Source organism: Girardinichthys multiradiatus, chromosome 22 (genome assembly GCF_021462225.1).
Source record: "Girardinichthys multiradiatus isolate DD_20200921_A chromosome 22, DD_fGirMul_XY1, whole genome shotgun sequence".
In the NCBI taxonomy this organism is placed as follows: domain Eukaryota; kingdom Metazoa; phylum Chordata; class Actinopteri; order Cyprinodontiformes; family Goodeidae; genus Girardinichthys; species Girardinichthys multiradiatus.
The window spans coordinates 16,032,905-16,057,745 of record NC_061814.1 but is presented as its reverse complement, the minus strand read 5'-3'; the positions used below and the strand labels follow the sequence as shown (position 1 = coordinate 16,057,745).

The window sequence follows — 24,841 nt, the reverse complement described above, 5'->3', positions numbered from 1 at the left end:
ATTTCTGGACGACATCTGACTCTGCTGGCTATGCTGGAGTTAAGTCTTACAGGAAAAGTCACCGAAGATGTTAAAACTTAAAAACTTTGGAGCAACAAGAAAAACAATTCTTATTATTCTGACACATTTAGGAAGCCGTCAACTTTGTTGGCCTTACTTTGTGATGTGTGCCAATGCTGTGTTGTTGATAAACACCATGCTGGACAGGTTCAGGCTTGTGCCGAGGCTCTTAATTAGGGATTCCACTTCCTGAATTCCTGCCACATCACCATGGTTACCAAGGGCCTGAACCAGTCTGGTGATGGCCAGATTCGAGGGCACGTGATCCAACTGAAGCATAGACTTCAGTTTCTCCACAGCCTCTGCAAAAAAACACAAAAGGTGAGGGGACGTGTGTGTGTGTGTGTGTGTGTGTGTGTATGTATGCATGTAACATTTCTGCCCCTAACAAGCACATCTGACTCTTACCTTTGGTCTGGCCTCTTTTGCTGTGTGAGATGATGAGCAAACTGTTGGCAACGTCACTCAACTTGAAGCTTCGCACACGTGACTCAGCGCTAAAGACAAGATGCAGATTTATTTCTTAATTTAATGTTTGCTGAAAAAAAAAACCACACAGGGCGCCCTACACACTTAGACACGTGTTAAAAAAAAACGATTACAGGGTTCCTACATTTTTTTTTTTCATGTGAACTTTCATGTGAACTACTTTTTCTTACTCCACTATCCAGATTTGTCTTTCCTTTAAATTCATTTCAAAATATAAAATGGTAAAGTTCACCTTGAATTTTTACAGACAGGCTTTAAATATGGAACCTACAAGAACCCATAAATTGAAAAAAAGGTCACAGGTAGGACAAAAAACGACAAGAAGGGAAACAAAAGGAAATACATAAGGAAGGGGGGAAGGAAGGAAGAAAGAACACAGGGAAGGAAGGAAGGGAGGGCGGGAGGAAGGACAGAGGTGTCAAAGGAGGGGAATACAGAAGTAAAGAAGGAACAGAGTTCACAAGTACAGCAAGAAAGAAGAATGAAGGGAGGAAGATGGCTTTATTTTAATACTTTATGATGGGTAGCACATAGGTGTGGTGAATGGTGCAAGAAAGGAAAGGCAGTTATTCCTTGTCACTGGATTGAGTCGCTGGGGTTAGAGCAGTTAATCAATATGTATAAATGTTCGGATTACCTGCAGACAATTCTTGCATCAGTATCCTCATGTACAACATTTTTTCAGGTATTTAGCTCAGCAAATCGAATCAAAAACAGACAATCCCATGTAGTAATTTTTTTCTGCATGTTTTGGCTTTCAGAAAAAAACCATTTCACTATGAGAAAATCTTTACAACTAACAAAAATAAAACAAAGACATGTCCGTGATACGTTTTGCACATGTAGCGTGTCTGAAGTCACCAGAGTGGCCTGAGGTTTTCATTTCTAAATCATGTTATCCCATGAGGGGTGAGTCATGTTTCTGAAAATGAAAAAGACTCATCTTTTTTCTAGATATTAGATCAGTACACAGTACACAGTATAGATTTTCATCCATGTATAACTATTTCTACAAGAAAGGGCATTAATTCCAGCTCTTAAAGCTGATAGTGGAGTGTACCATTAGGGGCAAATCTTTATAATCTGTGATGAGTGAACTACATACGTGTTGTCTTGGGCTTTAAATTCTATGTCATCATGAGGTGTCACATTTAGAAAAGCATAGGGCTGCACAGGGACAGAGGGGATAAACACATGATCTCGAAGATACCAGACAATAGGAACAAATCTGATTGGTAGCAAGTCTGAACCTCTAATGCGCCTGCTGTGACCTCCTTGATGTCTGATCCTTAATGCTGTGTTTCTTCTTGGTATATACGGACCTTTGCACACATATTATTCCCCCAGAGACGTCTTTTAAGAGTTTTCCAATCTTCGCTCTCAAAATCCGATATTAAAATTCAGTGCAACCTATGGCCTTAAGAATTAATCAAATTAGTAAAAATGGTCAACCTGTGTTTAATGTAATCTCAATATAATTCCAGGTTTTCCATTTCTAGCCTCAGAGGATTGTTAGAGAACATTAGTGAACAATCAGCTTTATGAAGACCAAAGAACAAAGCAAACAGGTCAGGGGGTGAAGATGTGTAAAGCAGGGTTAGGTTACAAGCAAGTATCCCAAGCTTAGAACATCTCAGAGAGCTCTGTTCAATCCATGATGTGAAAATGGAAAGAGTTTGGTACAAAGGCAACTCTACCAACATATGGCCGTTCACCTAAAGGGAGAGGCCAGGTAGCAGCCAGTAGACCAATGGTAACTCCTGATGAGCTGCAGAGATCCACAGCGGGAGGATTTGCCAACTGGAAAAAGTTGTGCACTCTACAAATCTGATTTTTATGGAAGAGTGGCACAATTGTTGCAAGAAAAGAATTTCCCCCAAGCCATGTTGAAAGTGGTAGAAAACTAATAGCATGAACAGTGAAGTGAAACACAGTGGAGGCCGCATCATGCTGTGGGAATACATTCTTGCAAAAGGGAAGCTGGTCAGAGTAGATGGGAACATTTGGAGCTAAATGGGCTATAGTGGAAGAAAATGTGATAGACGTACCAAAAAACTTGAGAATAGAGCAGAGGTTCACCTTGAAGGTAAGGTAAGGTAAGTTTATTTATATAGCGCTTTTCAGCAACGAGACACTCAAAGCGCTGGAGGAGGACAACGACCCTAAACATACAGCCTGAGCCACAGATGATTTGGATTAAAGCATATTCTTGTGTTAGAATGGTTCAATCTAAATCCAGACCTAAGCCCAATTGAGAATCTGTGAAAACTGATATTCAGGCCCTCTCCTTTTAATTTGAATGGGCTCGGTCGATTTCCCAAAGCAGCATGAACAAATAAGTATCTACACAAGAGGGCTGAATGCAAATGCAAACCACACTTTCTGATTTTTATTGGTAAAAAATGCAAACACCATGTATAGGTTTCCTTGGGTTTTACAATTGTCCATTACATGTGTTGGCCTAGCACACAAAATCTGACATGAAAGTTGGTAGTTGTAATAAATGTGGAAAAAGATAAACTGAGGCCTCTTGGAGCTCTTCCTCTCAGTACGTTTATATATGCAGTCTTTGTCAGTCGCCCTCCCTTTCTTTCTTTTTGTTTGCCACTAAAACCTCAATCAAACTTGCCTCCTGCCTTCTTTTGCTACATTTATCATTATGGCCCTGCAACCAGATTAATCCTTGCGCTCAATTGAGCATCAGGCTGGCAATCCTTATCACCACGGCGACACCAGGCCAAGCAGCATCCGGCAGCTGCTGCGACGGGGTCAAGCCGAAGATTGGAGCGGTAACAGGGTCGCTAACTGATTGTCGGGGGAGGACGGGCGAAGTGGACGGGAGAATTATTCTTATCAAGTGGGAGAAAATCTCTTGAGGGTGTCCGTCGCTCACCCTCTTCCCCTCCAACACACACTCCGCCAATCTCACCTTCTTCTTCTAGGGGCATCGCCTTTTAGCCAATGAATTCATCTCTTGCTTCTTCCTCTATCTCACAATCCCTTAATCTCACCATAAGCACCCCACTGCTCAATTCTATACAGATTACCTTCACACACACACACACACACACACACACACACACACACACACACACACACACACTCTGAATTAATGCCTATAGCATCTTCATTATCCCCACACACGATTAAATCTAGCCCTCTTTTCTTCATTCGCTCCTCTTTTCCCATTTAGCCCCCTTTTCTTTTATCACCATCCTTTTCTTACACATTTCCATCTTTCCCTGGACTCTCCTCTCAGCTCATTACACTTCTCATTAAGAGTGCAGATAAACTAAGCTTTTATCCAGGCGGGGATGCCATAAACCAATTCAAGCAGAAGCTGGAGATGGGTTATCACTCATGTTGCCTCGCGCTCATAGAAACGCGGCTCTAAAATTGATATGATTATATTTGTAATAAAAGAAACTGAACCATGTAGAGAGCTGAGAAAACAGAGCAGGGAAGAGGCTGATAGTGTAATGGATGTTTTTACATGTTTTTTCTTTCTGTACCAATTTAGCCACTGCGGCTCCTCTCTCGCTGTGTGTCATTACGTGATTATCTCTTTGCTTCGGTGTTTTCTTCTGTGGAAAGAAAGCGATGAAAAGGGACGACGGGAGATAAAGGAAGCACAGGAGATTACCCAAAACGCCAAACAGGAGATCCGCTCTGCTTTAAGCTCGGATCTGTAATACCTCTGTGTGTCTGTCCATTTGTCCTCAGGCTCAAAGCCCTGATATGTCCCCCTCACCCCCCATAACATGACAACACATGATACATCACTAATTGGAAAGAAGACTGACGTTTCAGCACGGAGCTTCTCGGAAAACCAAAAATAATGTGGACATCCGAGTGTGTACGTATACTTAGGCTTAGAGCGAACCATTGTTCATATCCAGCAGCGTTGAGTATGTTAACACACAATCCATGTATAATCCTAATGTCTGATGAGGAGCAGCGGTAATAATGTCATGTGTCCTCAGCAGCCACAGGCGGAGGATGAGAGGGAAAGGAGCAGAGAATTAAATACACGTCATGTTCGGTTTGGTGATATTCCGCTTCAGAGGCAAGATACAGAGATGAGCCATCTGTCCTTAAATAGAGGGGATACGTCGCAAATAGTCCAGAGCAAACATTTTAAACCTGACAATATTTTTACACGTGTTGTGATCAGTACTTCCTGAGATTTTCTGAAGGTCTTTTAAACGTCGGCTGTTTTGTTGCAAATTTAATGCCCAGTCCTTGTACCGAAGCATGACTGCATAATGTGGCAAAAAAAAAAGTAAAAAGTTGACAAGTGGCGAAAAAAGAATAAGTGTGAGGCCTAAAAACTATCTACAGTAGATTAATAAGTCAATGACTGAAAAAACTACCTACTGTATGACAGGTTGGCCTCTGGGAATCGCATACTGGTACTAAAATACAGTTTTATTTAAAGATCATGTTTGTTTCCATAGAATCAGCTGAAGAGATGGGAATACATTTATGGCATTGTGACAAGCTGAAAGGAACAAAGAGCCTTAATATCCTATATTCATTTGGGTTTTTTGTTCTGAACAGTTGAGCAAAACAAAATTTGGATTTAAAACTTTTTTTATTTAACCAAGACGATAGGAAATGAGAGAGGCTTTCCTGAAAAAGACAATAAAACAAGCAAGCAAAAAAGTATCAAGTTACAAGCTCCAAGTCCTTGAGGTTGGAAGGCCTCTTTGCCATCACCCTAATTTTTAGCTCCCTTCTCTGGTTGGCCCGCTACAAAATGTTAATATTACCTTAAACAGAAGAAATCGTGTTTAAAAATTAAACGATTACTCTAAATCTAAATATGCCAAGTGTATAAATGATTTGGGGCATTATCTTTGGCATCTAAATGTTGTCCAAGTTTTACTAAACAAATAATTGTATAAACCTGAATACTTCTACATACACACATCTTCCATTTTTAGATTGTTTTGGCACTGGTGGCCCTCATTTAACTTTGTTTTTACAGGAATAAAGCAGGTGCACATGGTGCTCTACCAACTGAGGCACACAGTGCCCAATTTGTTTTTATTTATTTATTTTTTTTTAAAAGGGGGATAAAGTTTTAATATCCCTTTTACAAAAATTCAAAGCTCTCACCTAAGGAATTTAAGGAGAACTAGGGAGGAAAACTAGAAGTAGCTGTAACTGGGATAAAAGATAAAGTTATTGTGGACTATTGTTATCTCAGCTCTGAACCCACGTTGTTTTTACCTGTAAAGACAACAACATCCAGCTCTACTCTTCTTGATGTATCATTGTCAGGGAGTTATAAAATCTAAAAATTCTATGTGCATGAAATATTATGTATGCTATTATATTTTTTGTGTCAAGGATTCACACTCTGCACGGTATTATTCAATTGGTCAGGTCCACAGAGTTTGACTACCTTAGATAATGAAGCTCGTTGAGGGAGGTGCGGCCATTGTGATGATGGACAAGAAAGAGAAGATGAAGTCTTATGAAGTTATTCAATGAAATATCAGTTGTATGTTTTTTCTAAGACTGTGCAGCTGTCATCAGTAATGTCATTGGTATTTCTTGGGTCTGAACATTTTATCCTGTGCCTGATTGCAGGCTTTACCATCTACATTTGTGCCTTTCTTTAACTACACATGAATTTAATTAAAGGATGACTGGCTGAGACACCTACATTTGCTTGACCGCCATGGCGTCCTCAATGAATCCCTGCGCCACCAAAGCCCGGATCAAGTGGTCGTATGGCAGCGGGGCGAGTGCCACGCCCTGTTTATCCAACTCCTTCAGCTTCCCCAGTGCTTCTGCAGAAACAAATACAGGAAAGTGAGTGGGATACTGATCAGGTTAAAACAAACCAGAACTTCAGAATATTCTTGAATTAGAAAATCAATAAGATGATACGCAGGAGGTTTCATTTGAAGTATCAAGATTCAGAAATGGAGGATCTTAAAGTAAGCATGATCTAACAACACTTATTCTAGGTCCAGTTCTCCATAAACAGTGCAAACCTTGTTGTGAGAAGGTTTGTTTTAATATAAATGTTCTTGTTCTGAAAGACATGAAGATTAACTTCTGTATTTAAAGCTCTATGCATGAAGCTGTAAAACATTCTTTCATCCATGCACATATGGAAAGCACAAAGGCCTTTCTAATCATGCTTCTTATAGTTTTCAACCTTTTTCTCAAAATATAAATGACAAATGTCAAGAAAGTCAAGATAGCAGCTCGTAGTTTTGTTAAAGTTAAAGGAAAGTTACACACGGTTTTTTGGTACAAGTAAAAATCTGAAAAGTGTGGCATGCATTTGTACTCAGCTCGCCCCAAGTCAATCATTTGTAGAACCACCTTTTGCTACAGTTACAGCTGCATGTCACTTTATCTGTGGACTAAGATTTTTGCCTGTCTTTTGCAGTCTCTTACAGCTTTTTCCAAGACTACTCTATTTAGCTCCATTCATCTTCCAAACAACCATGACCAGCTCCCACATCCCTGCTGAAGCAACTCCTCAGCATGATGCTGCCACCACAAGCTTCCCCAGTGGGGCTGGTATTCAATGTCAGCATTGAGTAGATGATACTACTGGGTGCATTGTAGCATCTTTACATTGCTACAGAAATACAAAAACTACTGTTCAGAGAAGATGAGAACTGAGACCAATGTGGCGGAACAACCGATAATACAGCAGGAACCAGGTAACGCCTCATTTGTCAAAAAACAGTTAATAATGCAAAAGTAAATCCATGTATGTAAGAAGAAACATTAGAAAACAGAAGAGTATGAGAGGAGTTTTGGGAAAATGTTATGATCTGGTGATGAAACAGCAGAGGAAACAATATTAACCATATTAATGTGACATCTCAGCTTCCTTTGTGTACAGCAGTGTTTCTGTGACGTGGGACAACATCACTCAGACCTCCTACTGCTTACCTTTGGCTTTACCCTTCTTACAGAGTGCCAGCAGACGGGCCTGGAAATCAGCACCACTTGCAGCTGACGGGGGCGCCAGTGGTGACCTGACCTGCTGTGTGTGGGGGGTGGCTTGCTCGTACCACGTCTGCAAACAAAACACACAGGATTAAAGAGCTACAATTGAATGTGAAGTTTCCATCAAAACACAGCTACAACCCTCCTGAAAATACCTTTAGCTGGCAGTGAGCTGGTGTCTGCATGTGTGTACATGGCTGCACGGTAAAGTCGGCTGGGCCAGAGCCTGGTCCCGTAATGCTCGCCCACCCGTGCAGCAGTCAGGGGAGGGGGTTAAGTTGTATTGGCTGGGGGCAAATTAGGTCTGGAACCCCAGGGGCAAAAGAAGAGCGTGTGCGTTAGAGAGTTTGTGTGTCGGAGCGGGATGTGTCAATTGAAGAGCCCCGAGGGTCACGAAGTTCATCGCTTCAGGCAACAGCAATCACTTCCTGTCTCATCGTGCTTCACGCTGCTGGAGCATGCAAACCAAATACAGGGAAAAAAACTAAAATCTGGGGAGGAATGAAGCAGCAGCAGATTTTAAAGCAGCAGTCCAGTTTCTTTTAACTCCAAATTAAATTTTGATTCTCTCTTAATTTCAGTCCAGCTGAGCATCAAGCTGCAGCCATATGGTGGCATTTAGCTGCGGGCTAAATTAGTCAGGCATTACAGATTTACAGACAGATCAAGCCGTAATTCCTCTCACCAGCCAGCTAGTCTGATTGACTACACATCAGATCAGAGCTTCAATCCTGTTTGCTCTGCATGTAATGAACAGAGGCTTAAAGTGGAGCAAAGTGGGGGGCAGTTTGGAGAGCAGCTGATAAGAGTTGGAGTTTTTTTGGCAGAATGTTAGCTTCAACAATTAGAGGCCAGGGTCCACTCTGAATAATCTCTTCAGTTAGCTTTACTAAAAAAAAAAAACCTTGTAGTATCATCAGTTTGAAAATATTAGGATGATGGGACCACAGTGTTATTTGTTTGTATTTAACATATAGTTTAGAATCTTACAAAATATAGAAGAAAACACATATTTAAAAGTTCCACCTTAATGCAGATATTTTTAATATTTTATTTAGTTTGATTAATTTAAATTTAGCTGTGTGTCATTCCAGCACATTCCAGCATGGATGGATGGTCAAACCCACTGACCGATGGACCAGCGAATGGGAAGATGGATGAACAGAAACATAAATCGATGTATGGACACATGGCAAAATGGAAGAATGTATGGATGGACAGAAAGGCAAGGAGATAGATGGATGGACACACTGATGAACAGACCAGAAGACAGACAAACTAATAGAAAGATGGATAGACAAACGGACAGATGGATGGACAGACAAACCCACTGATGGGCAGACAAACTGATGGATAGATTAACAGAAACACAAATGGATGTACGGACGGATGGTCAAATAGATTGATGGAAAAACTGTTATGCAAGAATCTCCTAATCTTTGCTTTTATATTGATGTGCTGCTTGTCTTACTTTCAGGAAACTATGAAAACAAGTTATGCACTGTACCTAATAGGCCTTTCAGAACCTTAAAAACATGGAGATTTACCTCAGGCACCTCAAAGGGCACATCCTGGCCGTTACTCTTCAGGATGTCTGCCAGCAAACGCAGAGTCCTTTCTCTGGGAATCACGTTCTCTTCCTGCATCTTTGTCCATGTGGCTTCTGCTTTCTGCCAGTCATTGGTTTCCTCTGAAAACAACCAGAACCCAATCAGTGTAAGGTTTATTTATTTGTTAAGTGCATGACACACAGACCGGTGCGGCTCAACAGTCAGCTCGCCTGCCATTCTTTCCACCGAGGGTAATTTGTGACAAAGCGCTTCATGCTGGTAGAAGGCAATCAGAGCGCTAATCTGATCAACTGACTCACCCTCAACTACTCTGTAATTTATCAAACACACTAACTACGATGTGTATGTGGAGAGAAGTGGGGGCAATGGGACAATGACAATCAGCTTTAACACTCCAATCACAATTGTTATCAGCTCCGCTCTGGGCTGCAGCAATCACACCACGTCTTGGCTGATCCCACTCAGTCCCACACTCAGCGAATGAGGAGAGAACATGGCACGCTTAAGAACAGGCGGATATTGGAGGTCAAAGGAGGAGAAGGCACTGAGGACCAAACGCACCAAAACACAAACCGAGACAATGGAGCAAATGGTCAAATGAAGGACGAAGACTTACTGCAGAGCCTCAGGATGTAATTGTACATCTCATCTCTGTCGCACTCAAACAGCTTGGCTGTCATTTCCACCATCTGCTCCAAAGCCTCCATCTACAAGCAAAAACAAGACATTTACAGTTAAAAACGTCCCCTTTTATCCCCACTTTATGTAACATTTTGTGTATGCAAGTGTGTGTGCGTTACCTGGTTCAAAATAATGCATTTTTCTCCATACCACTGCAGGCGACCAGGCTTTGCCCTCAGCCCAGGGGTCTACAAAATAAATGATACAATATGTAATATATATAGCTTCCAGTAGTTTGCTGTGTTAATGTTGTGCATTCCGTTGAAAAACATCAGAACATACATTTTACAGGTTGTTTATAAATTGCTGTATACATATTAGGTTTTGACAAAATTGTGTTAATCTCTCGAAAAAACATTTACACAAGTTTGGTGAGGCAGCTGTCCTATTCGAGCAGCTACAACAGCTGCCTCGGGTAAAAACAAAAGGAGGTGGAGTGGCGCTGTATATTCACACAGTGACATTATTGATCTGATCTGGAGTATTTAGCTGCAAAATGCAGACCTTTCAAACTGGTGAGGGAATTTGGTACAAGCTAATGCTAAGCTTGTACTGGAGAAACTTTACTGCCTGATTAGGCAGCAGATTAACACATTTCCCAAGGGAGCTGTGATTGTGGCTGGTGATTTTAACCATGTAGAACTAAGGGCTGAATTTCCAAATTTCCCAAATGTATTGAATTTGACCTGGATCAGGTCTACTGCAACATTCCTGTGGCATACAAGGCGATAGCTGCCCCACATCTGGGAATGTCAGATCATATGTCGGTAGAACTGATCCCGGCCTACAAACACCCAACATGCAGGCTTAAACCAACCGCAAAAACTGTAGCACTTTAGTCTGATGGGGCTGTCACCACCCTACAGGACTGCTTTCAACAAACCAATTGGTAAATGTTTGACGAGGTCTCTGACCTGGAGGAATTCACAACATCAGAGTGATAGCCTACATATAGTTTTGCACTGATGCTGTCCTACCCAGATGAACTGAGGATGCCATATCACAAACTTTTCACACAGTCCTGTCCCATTTAGGACACTTTAAATGCTATGTTTAGATGATGTTCATCGATTTCAGTTCAGCTTTCGACACTGTAATCCTGGAAAAGCCGAGGACCCGAGAGAATTGGGTACCAATTCTCTTGGGTCCTGAACATGGGGACTCCCCGGGGTTTTGAGCTCGGTCAACTTCTCTTCACTTTGTTCACTCACGACTGCTCTGCTATCTACTACTTGTGAAGTTCGCAGACGACCACCGTGGTGGATCTCATCACAGACAATGACGAGACTCACTACAGAGAGAAAATCCACCACTGGACGCAGTAGTGTTCAGACCATAAATTTGACCTTGGACACCCAGAACACCAAGGAGAAAGAATGGACTTACCACGGATGGTTAAAAGAGCACTCTCCCTGATTTGAACTCTTCATTCCCTGGAAGCTGTGATGCTTCAAATGAAATTTCACAATATATATGTTCCTGTTTATGCATAATGACAATAAAATTCTGATTCTAATAAGCAGGACATTTCTAAATTCCTCAAAAGAAACATGCAAAAATCAGAATGACTGTAATCATGATTCAGAGAGAATCAAAACAAAAGCAAAAAGCTTAGGGATGCCTAAGAAGTATTTTCGGGATTGAATGAATACAGCCGAATCTTTTACTTGTTTTGAAAATGTGTTTACCAAAATAGCTTTTTGCTATGCGCGGATTATAAGATGTAAGGCCTTTGGACAGCCTCCCCTTGTACCATCAAGGACCAAGACATCCAGATTAAAATGAAACAAAACAATATGATTTATGGTTACATTGTGCCCTTGTAGTTTGCCGATGTTTATTTAGGGTTGTTGTCCATTTTATTTGGTTATTGTTCTGCTCTTATTAGGTTATATCTTAGAAATTTCTTCCTTGCATTTTACTCAAAATTTAAATCTGGTGTTAAATTTAGGTTAGTAAAGGATGTTCTGTTACTTGTAGGTTAACCATGTGTACCCTACTATTTTGACCTTTTTTAAATCATTTATGTTTATTCCTAGTTTTACCTCACATTTTTAATTCCAAAATCAAGATACAATTCCAGACTATAAGAAAAATACTTGGCAACTTCAGGAAACTCATAATAAATACGGATTTATTTGAACCTTTGTCAGTGGACTGACAGCACAACATACAGCTAACTTTAAAAACAAGAATTAGATGCACGAAATGAAATTTATTGTTGATTCTCTCTAATCCACTGAGGGTAAGAATTCCATATACACCCTGGTTACCTTGTTTACAAGCACGCCAAAACCAACACGCAATTTAAAAAACAGCGTAGTTCAGTTTTAAGTGAACTCCGTGATGCCGTGGCATAAAAACAGACAAAAGGAACAAAAGGAGAGGATTAAAACGCAGTTACTCTGCTGTCCCTAGCATCTGTCGTCCTCCATTTTCCAGAGATTTGTTTTTACTTTTCAAACACCAATGATACACAGATAAGCAGAGCATTTCTGCTGTCAATAAGGTCTGACATAGATTGATCTACAGGCTCATGTAGCAGCGATTTAGCCTGATATGTGCACTGCCTACATGATTATTATCATGGAATAACAGTGATCAGGATTTCATCTGTATCCTGTGGGCTTTGATACAATCTGAATAAGACTAGGATTGAGAAATTTCACTCTCCCTCTCTTCTTGGTAATCTGGGAACAGAAACACAGAACGATCTGGCTGCAAGTTAATCTGACAGAGGATCAACAGCCCTCAATCCTCGTTGGCCTCTTTGATGGGCGTCCATCATGCTTTAAGAGGAAGGAAAAAGTAAAGAAACGATAAGCTTCATTTCATTCTATGAGCATCCATCACTGCGGTCATCCCTTCCTTTTTCCCACATCCCCAAATTCCTCCCTCTTCTTCCAAATCTCTTGTCCTCTTCTGCGGCCCCCCGTCTCTCCATCCCTCTAACCGTCACAGTCAAAGGCATTATGTTCTTACCCAAGCAGCCAAAAGGGACAAATTAAAATGTGTAGCACTCACTCTCTCTCAATCTGTCTAATCTTCTTAGAGACTAAGGCTCGGTGCAAGCGCTCCATCTTTTTTGCCTCAGATTCATTTTACTTGGAAAAATCTTAAGGGCTCAAAGCAGCACACAAATATTTGGGATTTTGAATCGGTCAGTGGAAATCTTCCTACTCTGGGCCTGGAATCCTCAGGAATAAGAAACCACAACACCGATATATTCAATTGTAGAAGAAAAATAACCTACTATTAGAGAAAGATTATAAAAAAAAAAAAAAAAAGGTCAAGCAATTCAGATAAGCCGGACAATCCACAAACACACATACAGTCAGCCAAATATAATGCACCCTGCTGCATCTTGAAGAACGTTCTTTGACTCTCTGGTGTTGGAACGTCTCTCTCATTTTTTACAGGCATTTGGAAAGAAAAAAAAAAGGCAAAAGATGACCCTGCCTTCCCTCTACTTAACAAACCCTCGCCATCTCAGTTCCTAATGTCCCTATTGCACTAATCACCACTTACCCCACACACACAATCGAAGCCTACTCCCTAACATAAAAACACATAATAGCTCAACACTCTTTAGCAATACTACCTAACCTTGACCATCACACACATGCACACACAGCAATAATAGGACCTGGCCACCTGACAATCCCCCTACCCAACCATGACCATTTAGCACAAAATTGGCCACCTTTCTCTGTCATTACACTTAATTAGCTGTGATTAATCAGCTGCCAATTATACCAAACAGAGCCTAAAGAGAGACACCACACTGGACCACCACTTGACGCTCTCAAAGGGATAAAAAAAGTGCATTTGTGTGCCTGAGTGAGTGTGTAAGTATTAATATTTGAGTGATGAGAGATATGATTTTATTGTAGACGCCTGAGTGTTGCCTTCATCACAATGTGACCATAATAGACAGATGAAAGTGAACTTTTAATTTAGAGACTTTGTTCTGCAATCTAAGCAGCACAAGTGAAAAGGCTCTTGTGAAATTCTCATTTTGCTTCCTGATTATAAGCTCAATAAAACAAAAACATTTTAATGAAAATATTAAAGGAATGAGCTAACATGACGGTCTGTGCTTTTAACCACCGGGGATAAATAACAGGTTAATGGATTCACCACTGGCAAATTAATAAAAAAATAAAAAAATCAAGCATTCCTTAACTTTCTTTTAAATTAGCAATACACTGAGAAATCATTTTCTGACTGGAATCAGACGATTTTTTAGCTTGATCAGCCCGGATTGGAAACTCAAAAAACTGATTTGTTTCCCCAATCACGGAATGCATCACGCCTAGGTACTACCAGGCCACAACGATAACACTTTTTTGTGTGGACACGGTCACTGAGCGAAGAAGACTAAAAGTTAGCTTTTTTTTTTCTTGTCATTGTTGTGTTTAGTACGAAGTCAGAGAAAGAAAAGAGGCAAGAAGCTACTGAAAAGGATATAGTATTTTGTAAGACATGTCGTGAGACGTCTGCTGTTCATTCAAGAATGAGATCCTGGATACAAGTGACTGAAATGAGTTTCCTCCGTAGGGTGGCTGGACTCAGGCTTAGAGATAGGGTGAGGACCTCCGTCATCTGGGGGAGCTCAAATCAGAGCCGCTGCTTCTCTGCATCGAAGGGAGTCAGTTGAAGAGATTGGGCAGGATACCACCTTACCGCTTCCCTTTGGAGGTTTTCCGGGCATCTCCCACTTGAAGGAGATCCCAGGAAATATGCAGAATATGTTGTAGGGACAATATATCCTGCCTAACCAAGGAACACATTGGGATCCCCCAGAATGAGCTTGTGGGTGTTGGTGGGGCAAAGGTTGTCTGGTGATCTCTTCTGGACCTGTTACCCCCCATGACCTGATCTCAGATAAGCGGAAAACGATGGATGGATGTCACTCGTGGAGTGGCATCGCAACTAATGACAGCTCACAGTATTTTATTAAATGCTAATCTTATATCTTCTTATAAATAGTTCTTGGAAGTCCGAATAAAATTGGCATCGACAAGCCAGAGCATCAACACCAATTATAGCATTCTCTGTTTTCTTTAGCTGTTCAGATGTTTGTAAAGTTTAACCTGCATTCGCTCTAGACATTCTCCCACGTCGCCCATCCAAGTGACCATCTTTGAATCCAAGGTAGCCTCAATACGTAGCAATACTTGCTCTTTCTTCTAGTAGTTTTTATATTGTAGAACACTGAGACTGAAAAATGTGCAGCACAAATTCAATCAATTATTAATGAAAAAAAAAACAACTCATATATCTTGGTCTCTGTAGAAACATGGCATTAAACTGACTACAGACTACAAAGAAAAGAAGCCACCAAACCTCCAATCATCAAAATATTGTCTTACAATAAGAAAAACTGAAGTATTCTTATTTTTCAAAACATAAGGCTTTGGTATCTCAGCAGAACCCAGATCTAGAACCCTGGGTCCAATCTAAAACAAAGCTAAAATAAATCTGGAGGCCAAAAACTTTCCATTTTTTAAATAATCTTTTGAATGAGTATATATAAGTTCTCTGTAAGTTGACAAAGTGTTTACTGAGCGGGACAAATCAAAGTTGTGATGTAGCAAACCAAAAATAAAACTCAAATAAAAATAAATCTGCATGGATTATTTTTTTAGATATTCACGTTTATCTTCAATAATAATGAAAAACGAAATAGAGTTCAGAAACACTTTTTAAATATGTTTGCATACTAATTTAGCCAGAGAAAATTATTAAATCATATTCTATACTTTTCTATACATCATAGGAGGCCTCTGCATTAAATCTCAATGTTGATATAGTACACTTCTAACAATAAATTTATGAATCAGAATTTCAAAATTCAGCATTGATCACAGAAGCTATTAACGACCTAGACCCATTGAAAACATCGACTAAGTACCACCATAATTACTATATAATAACCACACACAAATGGCTAAAACATGTGAGACAGAATACCTTTCCCCTGTACAGAGACTGTAAACTCCTTGTTCAATGAACATCCTTAAAATTGATGAATATTTTAAACTGGACCCGTCAATTATCCCAATTATGTTTTTCATATCTATCCACGACTCAACGTCATCTACGTACTAAAATGTTTTTCTACTGAAAACGTGGTGAGAAGCATGTACTTTCCCTCCGGAGTTTAATCCCAGCAGCATTTCAACAGGATTCAAATGAGAGCCTTTCAGTCCTTGACTAGGCCGCCTAGGTATCAACAATCTCCCACATCATTGGCATGTAGTTGATATTAGAAGCAGGATAGCAGCCATTTAATCCAGCATGAGGGGAATGAGAGCCATAGCAACATGTTGATAACATCTAAGAGGGTTTGAATCCTCAAGAGGGACAAATCCATCTTTTAGAGCAAATCACGACAAGAGATCAAGGGTTCAGATATTCCTTCGTCTGCTTTGTTCCCATCCTGATCACAATGTTAATGGCCTTGTCTTTTTTCTCCACGGATGCCAGGCTCATCCCTCCTTTCATCTGGTCATCAATCTCTCCCTGGCTGCTCTGTATGCCCTGACCTTTGGTTTTATCCATGTGAAAAATCACATCTTATCTGCTCGCTGTGCCTCTCGCTTTCCTCACACTAATCTAGAGGACTTACAGCAGGACTTGAGATGACAAAGATATAAATATTCATGCAATATTCAGGTCAGATGACTCAACACCGAAACAAAAGGATGGCAACTCCATTTTAAATGTGCTCTGTGAGCCTAAGGCTAAAAAGAGCCATGACGGTCCTGCAGATGGCAGAATTTGTTTTTCTCATATAGATCATCTATAGCAGGTCTCACTACCACTAAAATATCTTGAATTTTTAAAGAGTAAACAACAATGAGGTCATGATAAATTACTTCAAAACCTTTTCCATCATCTATGTGACATATGTCTCGTACAATTAGGGGGAAAAGAAGATTAAAAACAAAAAATATAATAATTATTACAGAAAGTTAGGGTAGGCATTTACACCCTGAAACTAAAAGCTTTGTTGAAACACCTTTTAATTCAATTTCATTTAGTCTTCTTGAGTTCACACCTTCCATCAATTAGAGTAAATCTGATTAACCTGAAACAAAGTTCAGCTGTCTCAGAAGGACTTCCCTCCATCCGTTCATTTGCATCCTTTAATTAAAGCCGCAGTTTGCAGACCGGCGATAAAAGATCTAAAAATCCTTACAGCTCAAAATGCATCACTATGGCAAATATATAAACACTAGAGCAGTAGCGTCCTAACCTTGTGCACCACGTGCAAAAATCAGCAAGTTAAAAACTTAGAACGCAAAATAATCCAATTGTAAATTATCATCTTTATAACTACACAGCAATAAATTAAACATGCATTAAAGAAGCAAAGCAGTTTTGCTTGAAAAAGCAAAACTACTTTGAAATGCATCTCAGACGTTTGCCTAATAAAAGAAAGGTGTCCAGTTTCCTAACTTTTTGGGACAGACGTTTTCTATTTTGTTGGTCTAGAAAACATTTTTAGTCTATTTTCAGCCACAAAAACGAAAACTTGCTTTAAAAATAATTGCTGTATTCAGCCAAGTTTAATAAATGGGTGAGCTCAAGTCGATTTTCAGCTGCATCTGCTTCATTTGCTGGAGGGGCCAAATTTGCACCATTCCTGAACTGCTGAAAAATTACTTCAGGGCCGCAAATGGCCCCCAGGCCACACTTTGGACACCTATGCACTAGAGCCTACTCATCTGCTCCAGCCTTTTGTGAAGAAAGAGAAAAGTAAAGTTCTTGATTTAACAGTTTGTCTGTGTTCCAATTCTCACCAATAGTCATGAGATATGAATCGTTACCAAAAGACTAAGACTGTGAACACAAGTGGCTGTAATGAGGTACCTCTGTAGGGTGGCTGGACTCAGCCTTAGGGTGAGGAGCTCCAACTAGAGCCGCTGCTCCTCTGCATCAAAAGAAGTCAGTTGAATTGGTTTGGGCATCTGATTAGGACGGGTTCTGGACTTCTCCCTTTGGAGGTTTTCTATACACGTCTCAAACCCACCAGTGTGGCTCCAATAAGAACATCACTGTCAGTCTCTGTGAATGTGGGCTTACCTCAACGATCTTACGAGCTTCACGGTACCGGCCTGTCTGCAGGAATGCGAAGAACAGATCATAAAGCATCGTCATCTCTCCTCGCTCCTGGCTAATGAAGTCCATGGCTGAAAAAAAGATGCAGAGCAGGGAATAGAGTAAGAACACCAGAGGGTAATCAAACAGACCAAACATGCTTCATTGTGTTCTTCAGATTCTATCATTTGGCATCATCCTCTCCTGAAACAAGCCACACATTTCCAAACACAAGCCTAAGCTCTCTTCTGGTGAACTTGCTAAAGCCCTCTGCTCAGTGCTGCAGACTATCTCTGTCCAGCAGATTCAGGACAGGTAGCACACACACACACAGCGTTTCAGTTATCCAAATGGAGCTGCACATTCAGCAAAGCCAAGGACATGAAGGTAATCCCTCCTCATTTTCTTCCTCTGTCTGTAAGACAGAACAATGTGGTGCTTTAGGAGCTTAATGGTGTGATTTAAAGCGTAAATCAAACATGGAAAACTTTGCACACAAGTTTCTGACCAGTTGGACCACATGTATTTTCCAAGTAATAACCCAGATTTTCTTAAAACTTAAAGAAATTTACTCCTCTTTTCATTTAGTTCACAAAACCATCATTTTATCCTTGTGTTGATGCTCAAACCCTAAACAGAGGTTTCAAATGTGACCCAAAATACTCTGATGAGGCGTGCCAATTTTTAACGTGTTATGGATCATAGAAGGGCAGTCTGCTTGACATCTGTAGTTTAAGTACATTCCTCTTGATTTAAAAGGTGAATTTTATAAAGTATAAAACCACAGTATGGGTGAAAGGCACTCAGTTTGTTCTTATGGAGTACTCAGGCTGTGTTTAACGCTTTAAAACAACAGCGTGGGAGGGGGAATAAATTTAGCATTTAAGAATCAGAGTTTGGTACTGGATTGTAATGCTGGCCTGTATCTAAATGTTAGAAAAGTTACTACGTTTTTAAAGGTGAAATAACCAGTTTTATCATGGAGGTAAAAATGTGGAGAGGTGCTCCACTGCTCGGCCTCAACCTTCACCCACTCAGAGCCACTTGGCCCCTCGGCAGCATGTTGAGCTTGACATTTTAACCTTGCTGCCGTGGAGATATAAAGAGGCTGCTCTACATGAGTAGCTTCATCTTTAACCCGGGCCTAAACCTTTCTGACATTCAGGTCCACTTGTGCTCTGTTTGGGTTTCCTAGCATCTGTTAACATGCTTTTTTTTGCACACTCCTTGTAGGGGGGGGACGGACATGAGGACAACAAACTAGTTCTGCACCAGAAACACGGCTCTAATCGTTGATCAAATACGATCATGGACAAATATGGGAAGATCAGATTGGGAGGAGAAGAGAGAGCAGAGATAGGACCACAACCCGATGTTCTAGAACTATGACATGATTATTCTACAGCGGTTACAGACTGAAGCAGAGTTGTAATCACTTCAAAGTTAGGGGAAGTTTAATAAGTAAGACCCTTACTACCTCAGAACATTAACAGTTTAAAACTTAAAATTTATGCATATAACTACTGTTCCCTGAAGGAGAGTAACGAAGTACAACACATGAGTATGGGATATCACACCCGTGTTCTGGCTGAAGCCACCTCTAATCACGCCTCCTAGGCAAATGATGTGATGACTACAGGTGACAGACCCAGCCTGCACTATATACATGTCCGTCATCGTCGTCATTATTCAGTTCGATAGCTGCTATTCACCGAGCCCAGCTGAGCACCGGGGCAGCCATGTGTTGTACTTCATTACTCTCCTTCAGGGAACAGTGGTTATATGCATAACTTTACATTCTCTTTCGGTCGATTCCCTCAGTACAACACATGAGTATGGGACATATATAAACGCCCCGCAAGAACAGCCATCAAACCTGGATCATGCACTGCATACTAGTGCAGCACTTCAGACCCAGCAGAAAGAACAGAGTGAGCCACAGAAGGGGCTGTCACATCCAAACGATAAAACTTTACAAATGTGTGTGGCGACGACCAGCTGGCTGCAGCACAAATGTCACTCATGGGCACCCCTCTAAATAGGGCCCAGGAGGTCGCTATGCCCCTGGTGGAGTGAGCCCTCACACCACGTGGCATTGGGAGACCCCTGTTGCTGTAAGCTAGAGAAATAGCCTCCACAATCCAGTGGGAAAGTCTTTGTCTGGACAGAGCTGTCCCCTTTGTTGGGTTAGCAATACACACAAACAGTTGATCACACAACCTCACAGTTTGAGTACGGTCAATGTAAATGCGCAGTGCATGTAAAGGGCACAAGAAGTGTAACCTCCTTTGTTCCTCAGATGCAAAAGGAGGTGGACAAAAACTAGAAAGCTCCAAAGTCATGGAGCTGTAGTCCGAAGGTATAACCTTAGGAAGATAAGCTGCATTAGGTCAAAAGGTGACCTTGGAACCATCAGGTGAAAAGTGTATGCAGGTAGGATTTACAGATAAAGCATGGATGTCTCCAACCCTCTTTGCAGTTGTCAGAGCAAGAAGCAGAGCAACCTTATATGAAAGGAACTTCACATCTATTGACTCCAAAGTTTCAAATGGAGGGTCACAAAGAGCTTCTAGTACCAATGCGAGATCCCAGGAAGAAAAACTGGGTTTAATCACAGGTCTGAGTCTACGAACCCCCTTTAAGAAGCGTACAGCCAGAGGATGAGCACCTGGTATGACTCCATTAAAACCAATATGGCTGGCAGTAATGGCAGCCAAGTACACATTAATTGTGGAAAAGGAAAGACCTTTATCCAGCAGTTCCTGCAAAAATGTTAAAACTTCTACCACTGAGCACTGAAATGGAACAATGTGCTTGTCCTCACACCACTGCTCAAAAGCCCGCCATTTATAAGCATATAAGCCTCTAGTGGAGGATGCTCTTGCACTCTGTATTGTTGCCACCACATCAGGGGGGAAGCCTTTGGCTAATAAGCTGGACCTCTCAGCAGGTAGGCATCCAGCTTCCACAGCTCTGGGTGTGGATGAAATATCTCTCCCCTGCCTGAGTGAGGAGATCCCGGCGAACTGGGAGTTTCCACGGCTCTGCTGCCAGCAAGCTGATTATCTCGGAATACCATGACTTTGCAGCCCAACGGGGTGCTACCAAAATTAGGGACAGACCCGTTTGCGCACCCTCTCTAGTACAGGTAGTATCATTTCCACTGGGGGGGAATGCATACAGGAGTACATTGGGCCATGGATGGGCCAGGGCATCCACTCCCAGTGGAGCATCCTGATCTGTTATGGAAAAGAACAGAGGACAGTGGGTGTTGGCTCTGGTGGCAAAAAGATCTACTTCTGCTGTCCCAAACGGACAGCATATCTGTGCCACCACGGAGGGGTAAAGCCTCCACTCTCTCACCCGAGGTCCGCCTCTGGAGAGCAAATCTGCACCCAGAATCAGTCGTCCCCGGGACATGATTAGCTCTGATAGACAGAAAGCGTATGCTGCACCACTGCAAGAGGGTGTGTGATAGATTCAGGAGAGGAAGTGAACGAGTCCCTCCCTGTCTGTTTATGTATGAAATCACAGTGGTGTTGTCTGTCCTGACCAGAACATGTTGGTTTAACAGAACCTGGCAGAAATGTTGCAGAGCCAGCAGAACCGCTAAGAGCTCCAGGTAGTTTATGTGGAGTTTGGATTGTACTGGTGTCCAAACCCCGCTCACCGCCACGCCATAGCAAAAGCTCCCCACCCACTCAGGGAGGCATCAGTGGATACCACCTTGCGAAAGGTTACTCTCCCTATTGGCAAACCTCGGCACAAGGGCCTCCCGCCAAGGGCCGAGAGCCGACGGGTCCACCGCTGGAACGGGCGCATCTTCAGTAAACCGAGCAGTACTACTGCAATCATAGATGCCATCATACCCATCAGTTGTAAGATAGTCTGGAAGCGCAGTTTGTGTCCCAACTGAAACTGAGCGAGGCAGCGGTGAAACATGGCCACGCCGTGGTCGGAAAGACATGCCCTGCTTGTAAGGGACAGTGTTACCAGGTGAGAAATGTAGGATTATTGTACTAGAGACATAAAATTATCGTATTTTGAGGGAAATTATTGTACACTCGTCATAACCAAAATAACAAGTCTGTTGATGTGTTGAATAGCGTCTAACAGGCACTCGCAGCTTTGTGGCATCAGTACGGAATGGATTTATCAACATCTGCAGCCCCACAGTGCCGGGCTCTGCTTCTTCTTCTTTTCTTTTTTTCTTTTCCTCAATCATGGGCGGGCACAGTGGACTATTCAGCCAATCATGGCCGTTGTTCTGAGGCCAACGCATCACGTCACTCGTAGATCACATTTAGAAAAGCACGATTGGCTGGAATTTCCAGCATCTGTTCCCGAATCTGGACACAGATGCCTTCAGGGTTCACAAAAAAACTCCGACAGACTTTGGCGATAGGCTGATGACAACTGATTACAACCACCCACACATTCACGGAATGGTCGAATTATCATACATTTGGCCTTTTTTAGGAATATTGATCGTACATCGTACAGAGAGCAAATTTATCATACAAATACGATAATTATCGTACACCTGGCAACACTGGTAAGGGAACATATTTCCAGACTGAGAAATGAAAATTGCTGACTTGGGATCAGCGAGCTTTTCGGAGAGTTTACCAAAAATCCTAGGGCCTGAATGTGTGACAGAACCCGAGACAGCTGCACTGTCGCCTGCTTTCTGGAACTGGCTATTAAAGCCCAGTCGTCTAGATAAGTCAAAATGCGGACGCCTGTTTTTTTGAGAGGTGCCAACACTGCCTCTACACATTTTGCAAAGGCGCAAGGTGCTAGAGACACACCGCAAGGCAGTAAGAGGTACTCGTAAGCCTTGCCCTCGAAGGCGAATCTCAGAAACTATCTGTGGTCCGGGTGTATCGCTACATGAAAGTAAGCGTCTGTGTCAGGTCGATCGTGGCGAACCAATCGCCCGGGCTGATGGCACTCAAAAGCTGCTTGAGTGTTAACATTTTGAACTTGTATGTTCGGAGGCATTGGTTCAGAACTGTCAAGTCCAGGATTGGACAAAGCCTGCCCCCTTTTTTCCAAACAACAAAATAACGGCTGTACCAACCTCTGTTCATCTCCTACTCAGGAACCGCACGGATAGCTCCTTTTGCCAACAGTGTATTTATTTCCTCTCTCAGAACCTCTGCTGCTTGGGCCATTACCGCCGTGTTTACTACACCAAGTAAGCGGGTGATCTCCGGCGAAACTGTAAACGGTAACCCATAACAACGGTCCTCTCCACCCAATGTTGGAGTGCTATAGCGCACCACATATGGAGATTTGCAGCTAGGCGACTGGCCTGCGGCACTGTTGGCGGAACAGTGCTGCCCTCTCCCGACGTGCAAGAGAGGTGCAGCTTCATTTGGCTATCGCCTGCAGCCATTTGATTTTGAATTTGTTCCATAGAAAAAGCTGTCTTTATTGAAATGTATGGAGCATACATACAAACATTTGGAACAACTGTAGTGCTCAGAAACACATTCAACGCACCCAAACAGGGGGCTTTTAGTGCAAATGCATTTGTGGGGAAATTGTGCTTGGGAGACTGTGTGGGGGAGACTGTGTGGGGTAAACGCAGCACCTCTTAGGACTGGGATCCCGAACAACACCAGCAAAACATCTTTTGGACGGCAGCTGCTGAAAACTGGCAAACATGTCTCACTGCTCCTGAAACCCCTGGATCTTGAGTCCCACAGCTAGGAGGACTGTGTCTTCTTCTTCCAGGACATCTGGTCCCTCTGGAGCCCCGGAGGAGGACCCCTGCTCCAAGCAGTCTTTCGGGGAGCTTGGCCGTGATTCTGTGGCTGTGCCATCTGAGGGCTCAAGCTCACAGACCGCGTCATCCTCTTCGGTGGGGGTGGCGGTACAGCTGGTTTGCGAGTGGCCAAGCTGGATTTGGGTCTCACATCTTGTCTGGGAATGATACAGTGCAGTGCTTCGGTCTGCTTTTTCTTCAGCTCGAATATCGCCTGTACGGCGTCGAGAGATTGCCAAAACAGCCCGTCGGCTACCACCGGTTCATCCAGGTAGATGACTCTATCCCTATCCGGGATGTCAGAGAGCGTCAGCCACAGCAGGCTTTGTGCAACAACCGTTGATGCCATTCCTCTGCCCAGGGACAGCGCTACACAGCGGGATACACGGAGGACGTAGTCAGCGGTGATTGTCACCTCATTCAAGAGCGGCATCAAAGGGCTCTCCGGCAGTGTTGCAGCTCCATGCTCCGCCAAGCGCATAGCTTGGTATGTTTGCGGCATGGTAATGGAGCTCAGGGCACGAGCGGTGGTCGCTTGAGCCCTGTAGATTTTTTCCAATTGAGCAGCAGAGAACCTACAGTGCTTAGACGGAAGCGATATTGGACCACCCACACCATGATTTTGGGACGGTTCCATAGGCGGAATATTCACCAGTCCGCCTTTTCCGGCGCCTTCCAGGTCCAGATACTGTCCATAACCCGGCACTGTGGACGGTGGACAGTGGCTTTTTCCACGTAGACGTCAACTCAGAAACGAAGTCTGGGAACATGGGTGGATGGTGCTTAACTGCGGTCGGCTCCGAGGGGAGATAAAACCCGGCAAATTGCGATGGCTTCTCCGCAGGAGGTGGGGAGGGCCATTCCACATCCAGGGTATCAGCTGCACGACAGCAGAGAGAGAAAAAAGACGTGTCGCCCGGGTCTGTGGCGCAATAGCAGCAGCCTGACTCGGCAGAGACTCATCCTCTTTGTCGGACAGACCATGAACATCCAAACCGATGCCCAGTAAGTTCACCTCTCCCTCAAGGGGTTCTAGTTGAAGCTGAGACCGGGCACCTTCATTATCGGCTAACCCATCAACATACTCCATATGGTCTGCCCAGCTGGAAGCGGGGACTTCAACCGAAAAGCCGTCCTCGTCAGAATCGGACAAAACTGGATTTCCCGCCTCGGA

General features: G+C 42.6%; 1 protein-coding gene and 1 long non-coding RNA gene across 2 annotated transcripts in view; one reads left to right on the top strand and one right to left on the bottom strand.

Annotated features, from left to right (window-relative positions):
• Positions 1–24,841, bottom strand: part of lrpprc (leucine-rich pentatricopeptide repeat containing) — an 84,053-nt gene that overhangs the window by 13,186 nt on the left and 46,026 nt on the right. Inside the window, exons 25-32 of the mRNA XM_047351713.1 lie at positions 17,880–17,986; positions 9,905–9,973; positions 9,721–9,811; positions 9,081–9,223; positions 7,477–7,603; positions 6,224–6,350; positions 469–557; positions 158–362 (exon numbers count right to left, since the gene is read on the bottom strand). Coding sequence (XP_047207669.1) covers positions 158–362; positions 469–557; positions 6,224–6,350; positions 7,477–7,603; positions 9,081–9,223; positions 9,721–9,811; positions 9,905–9,973; positions 17,880–17,986 — 958 coding nt within the window. The remainder of the gene's footprint in view (positions 1–157; positions 363–468; positions 558–6,223; positions 6,351–7,476; positions 7,604–9,080; positions 9,224–9,720; positions 9,812–9,904; positions 9,974–17,879; positions 17,987–24,841) is intronic.
• On the top strand, positions 285–7,456 carry LOC124859143. The gene is made up of 3 exons (XR_007036018.1): positions 285–381; positions 6,202–6,372; positions 6,962–7,456. It is a non-coding gene; the product is annotated as an uncharacterized LOC124859143 (long non-coding RNA).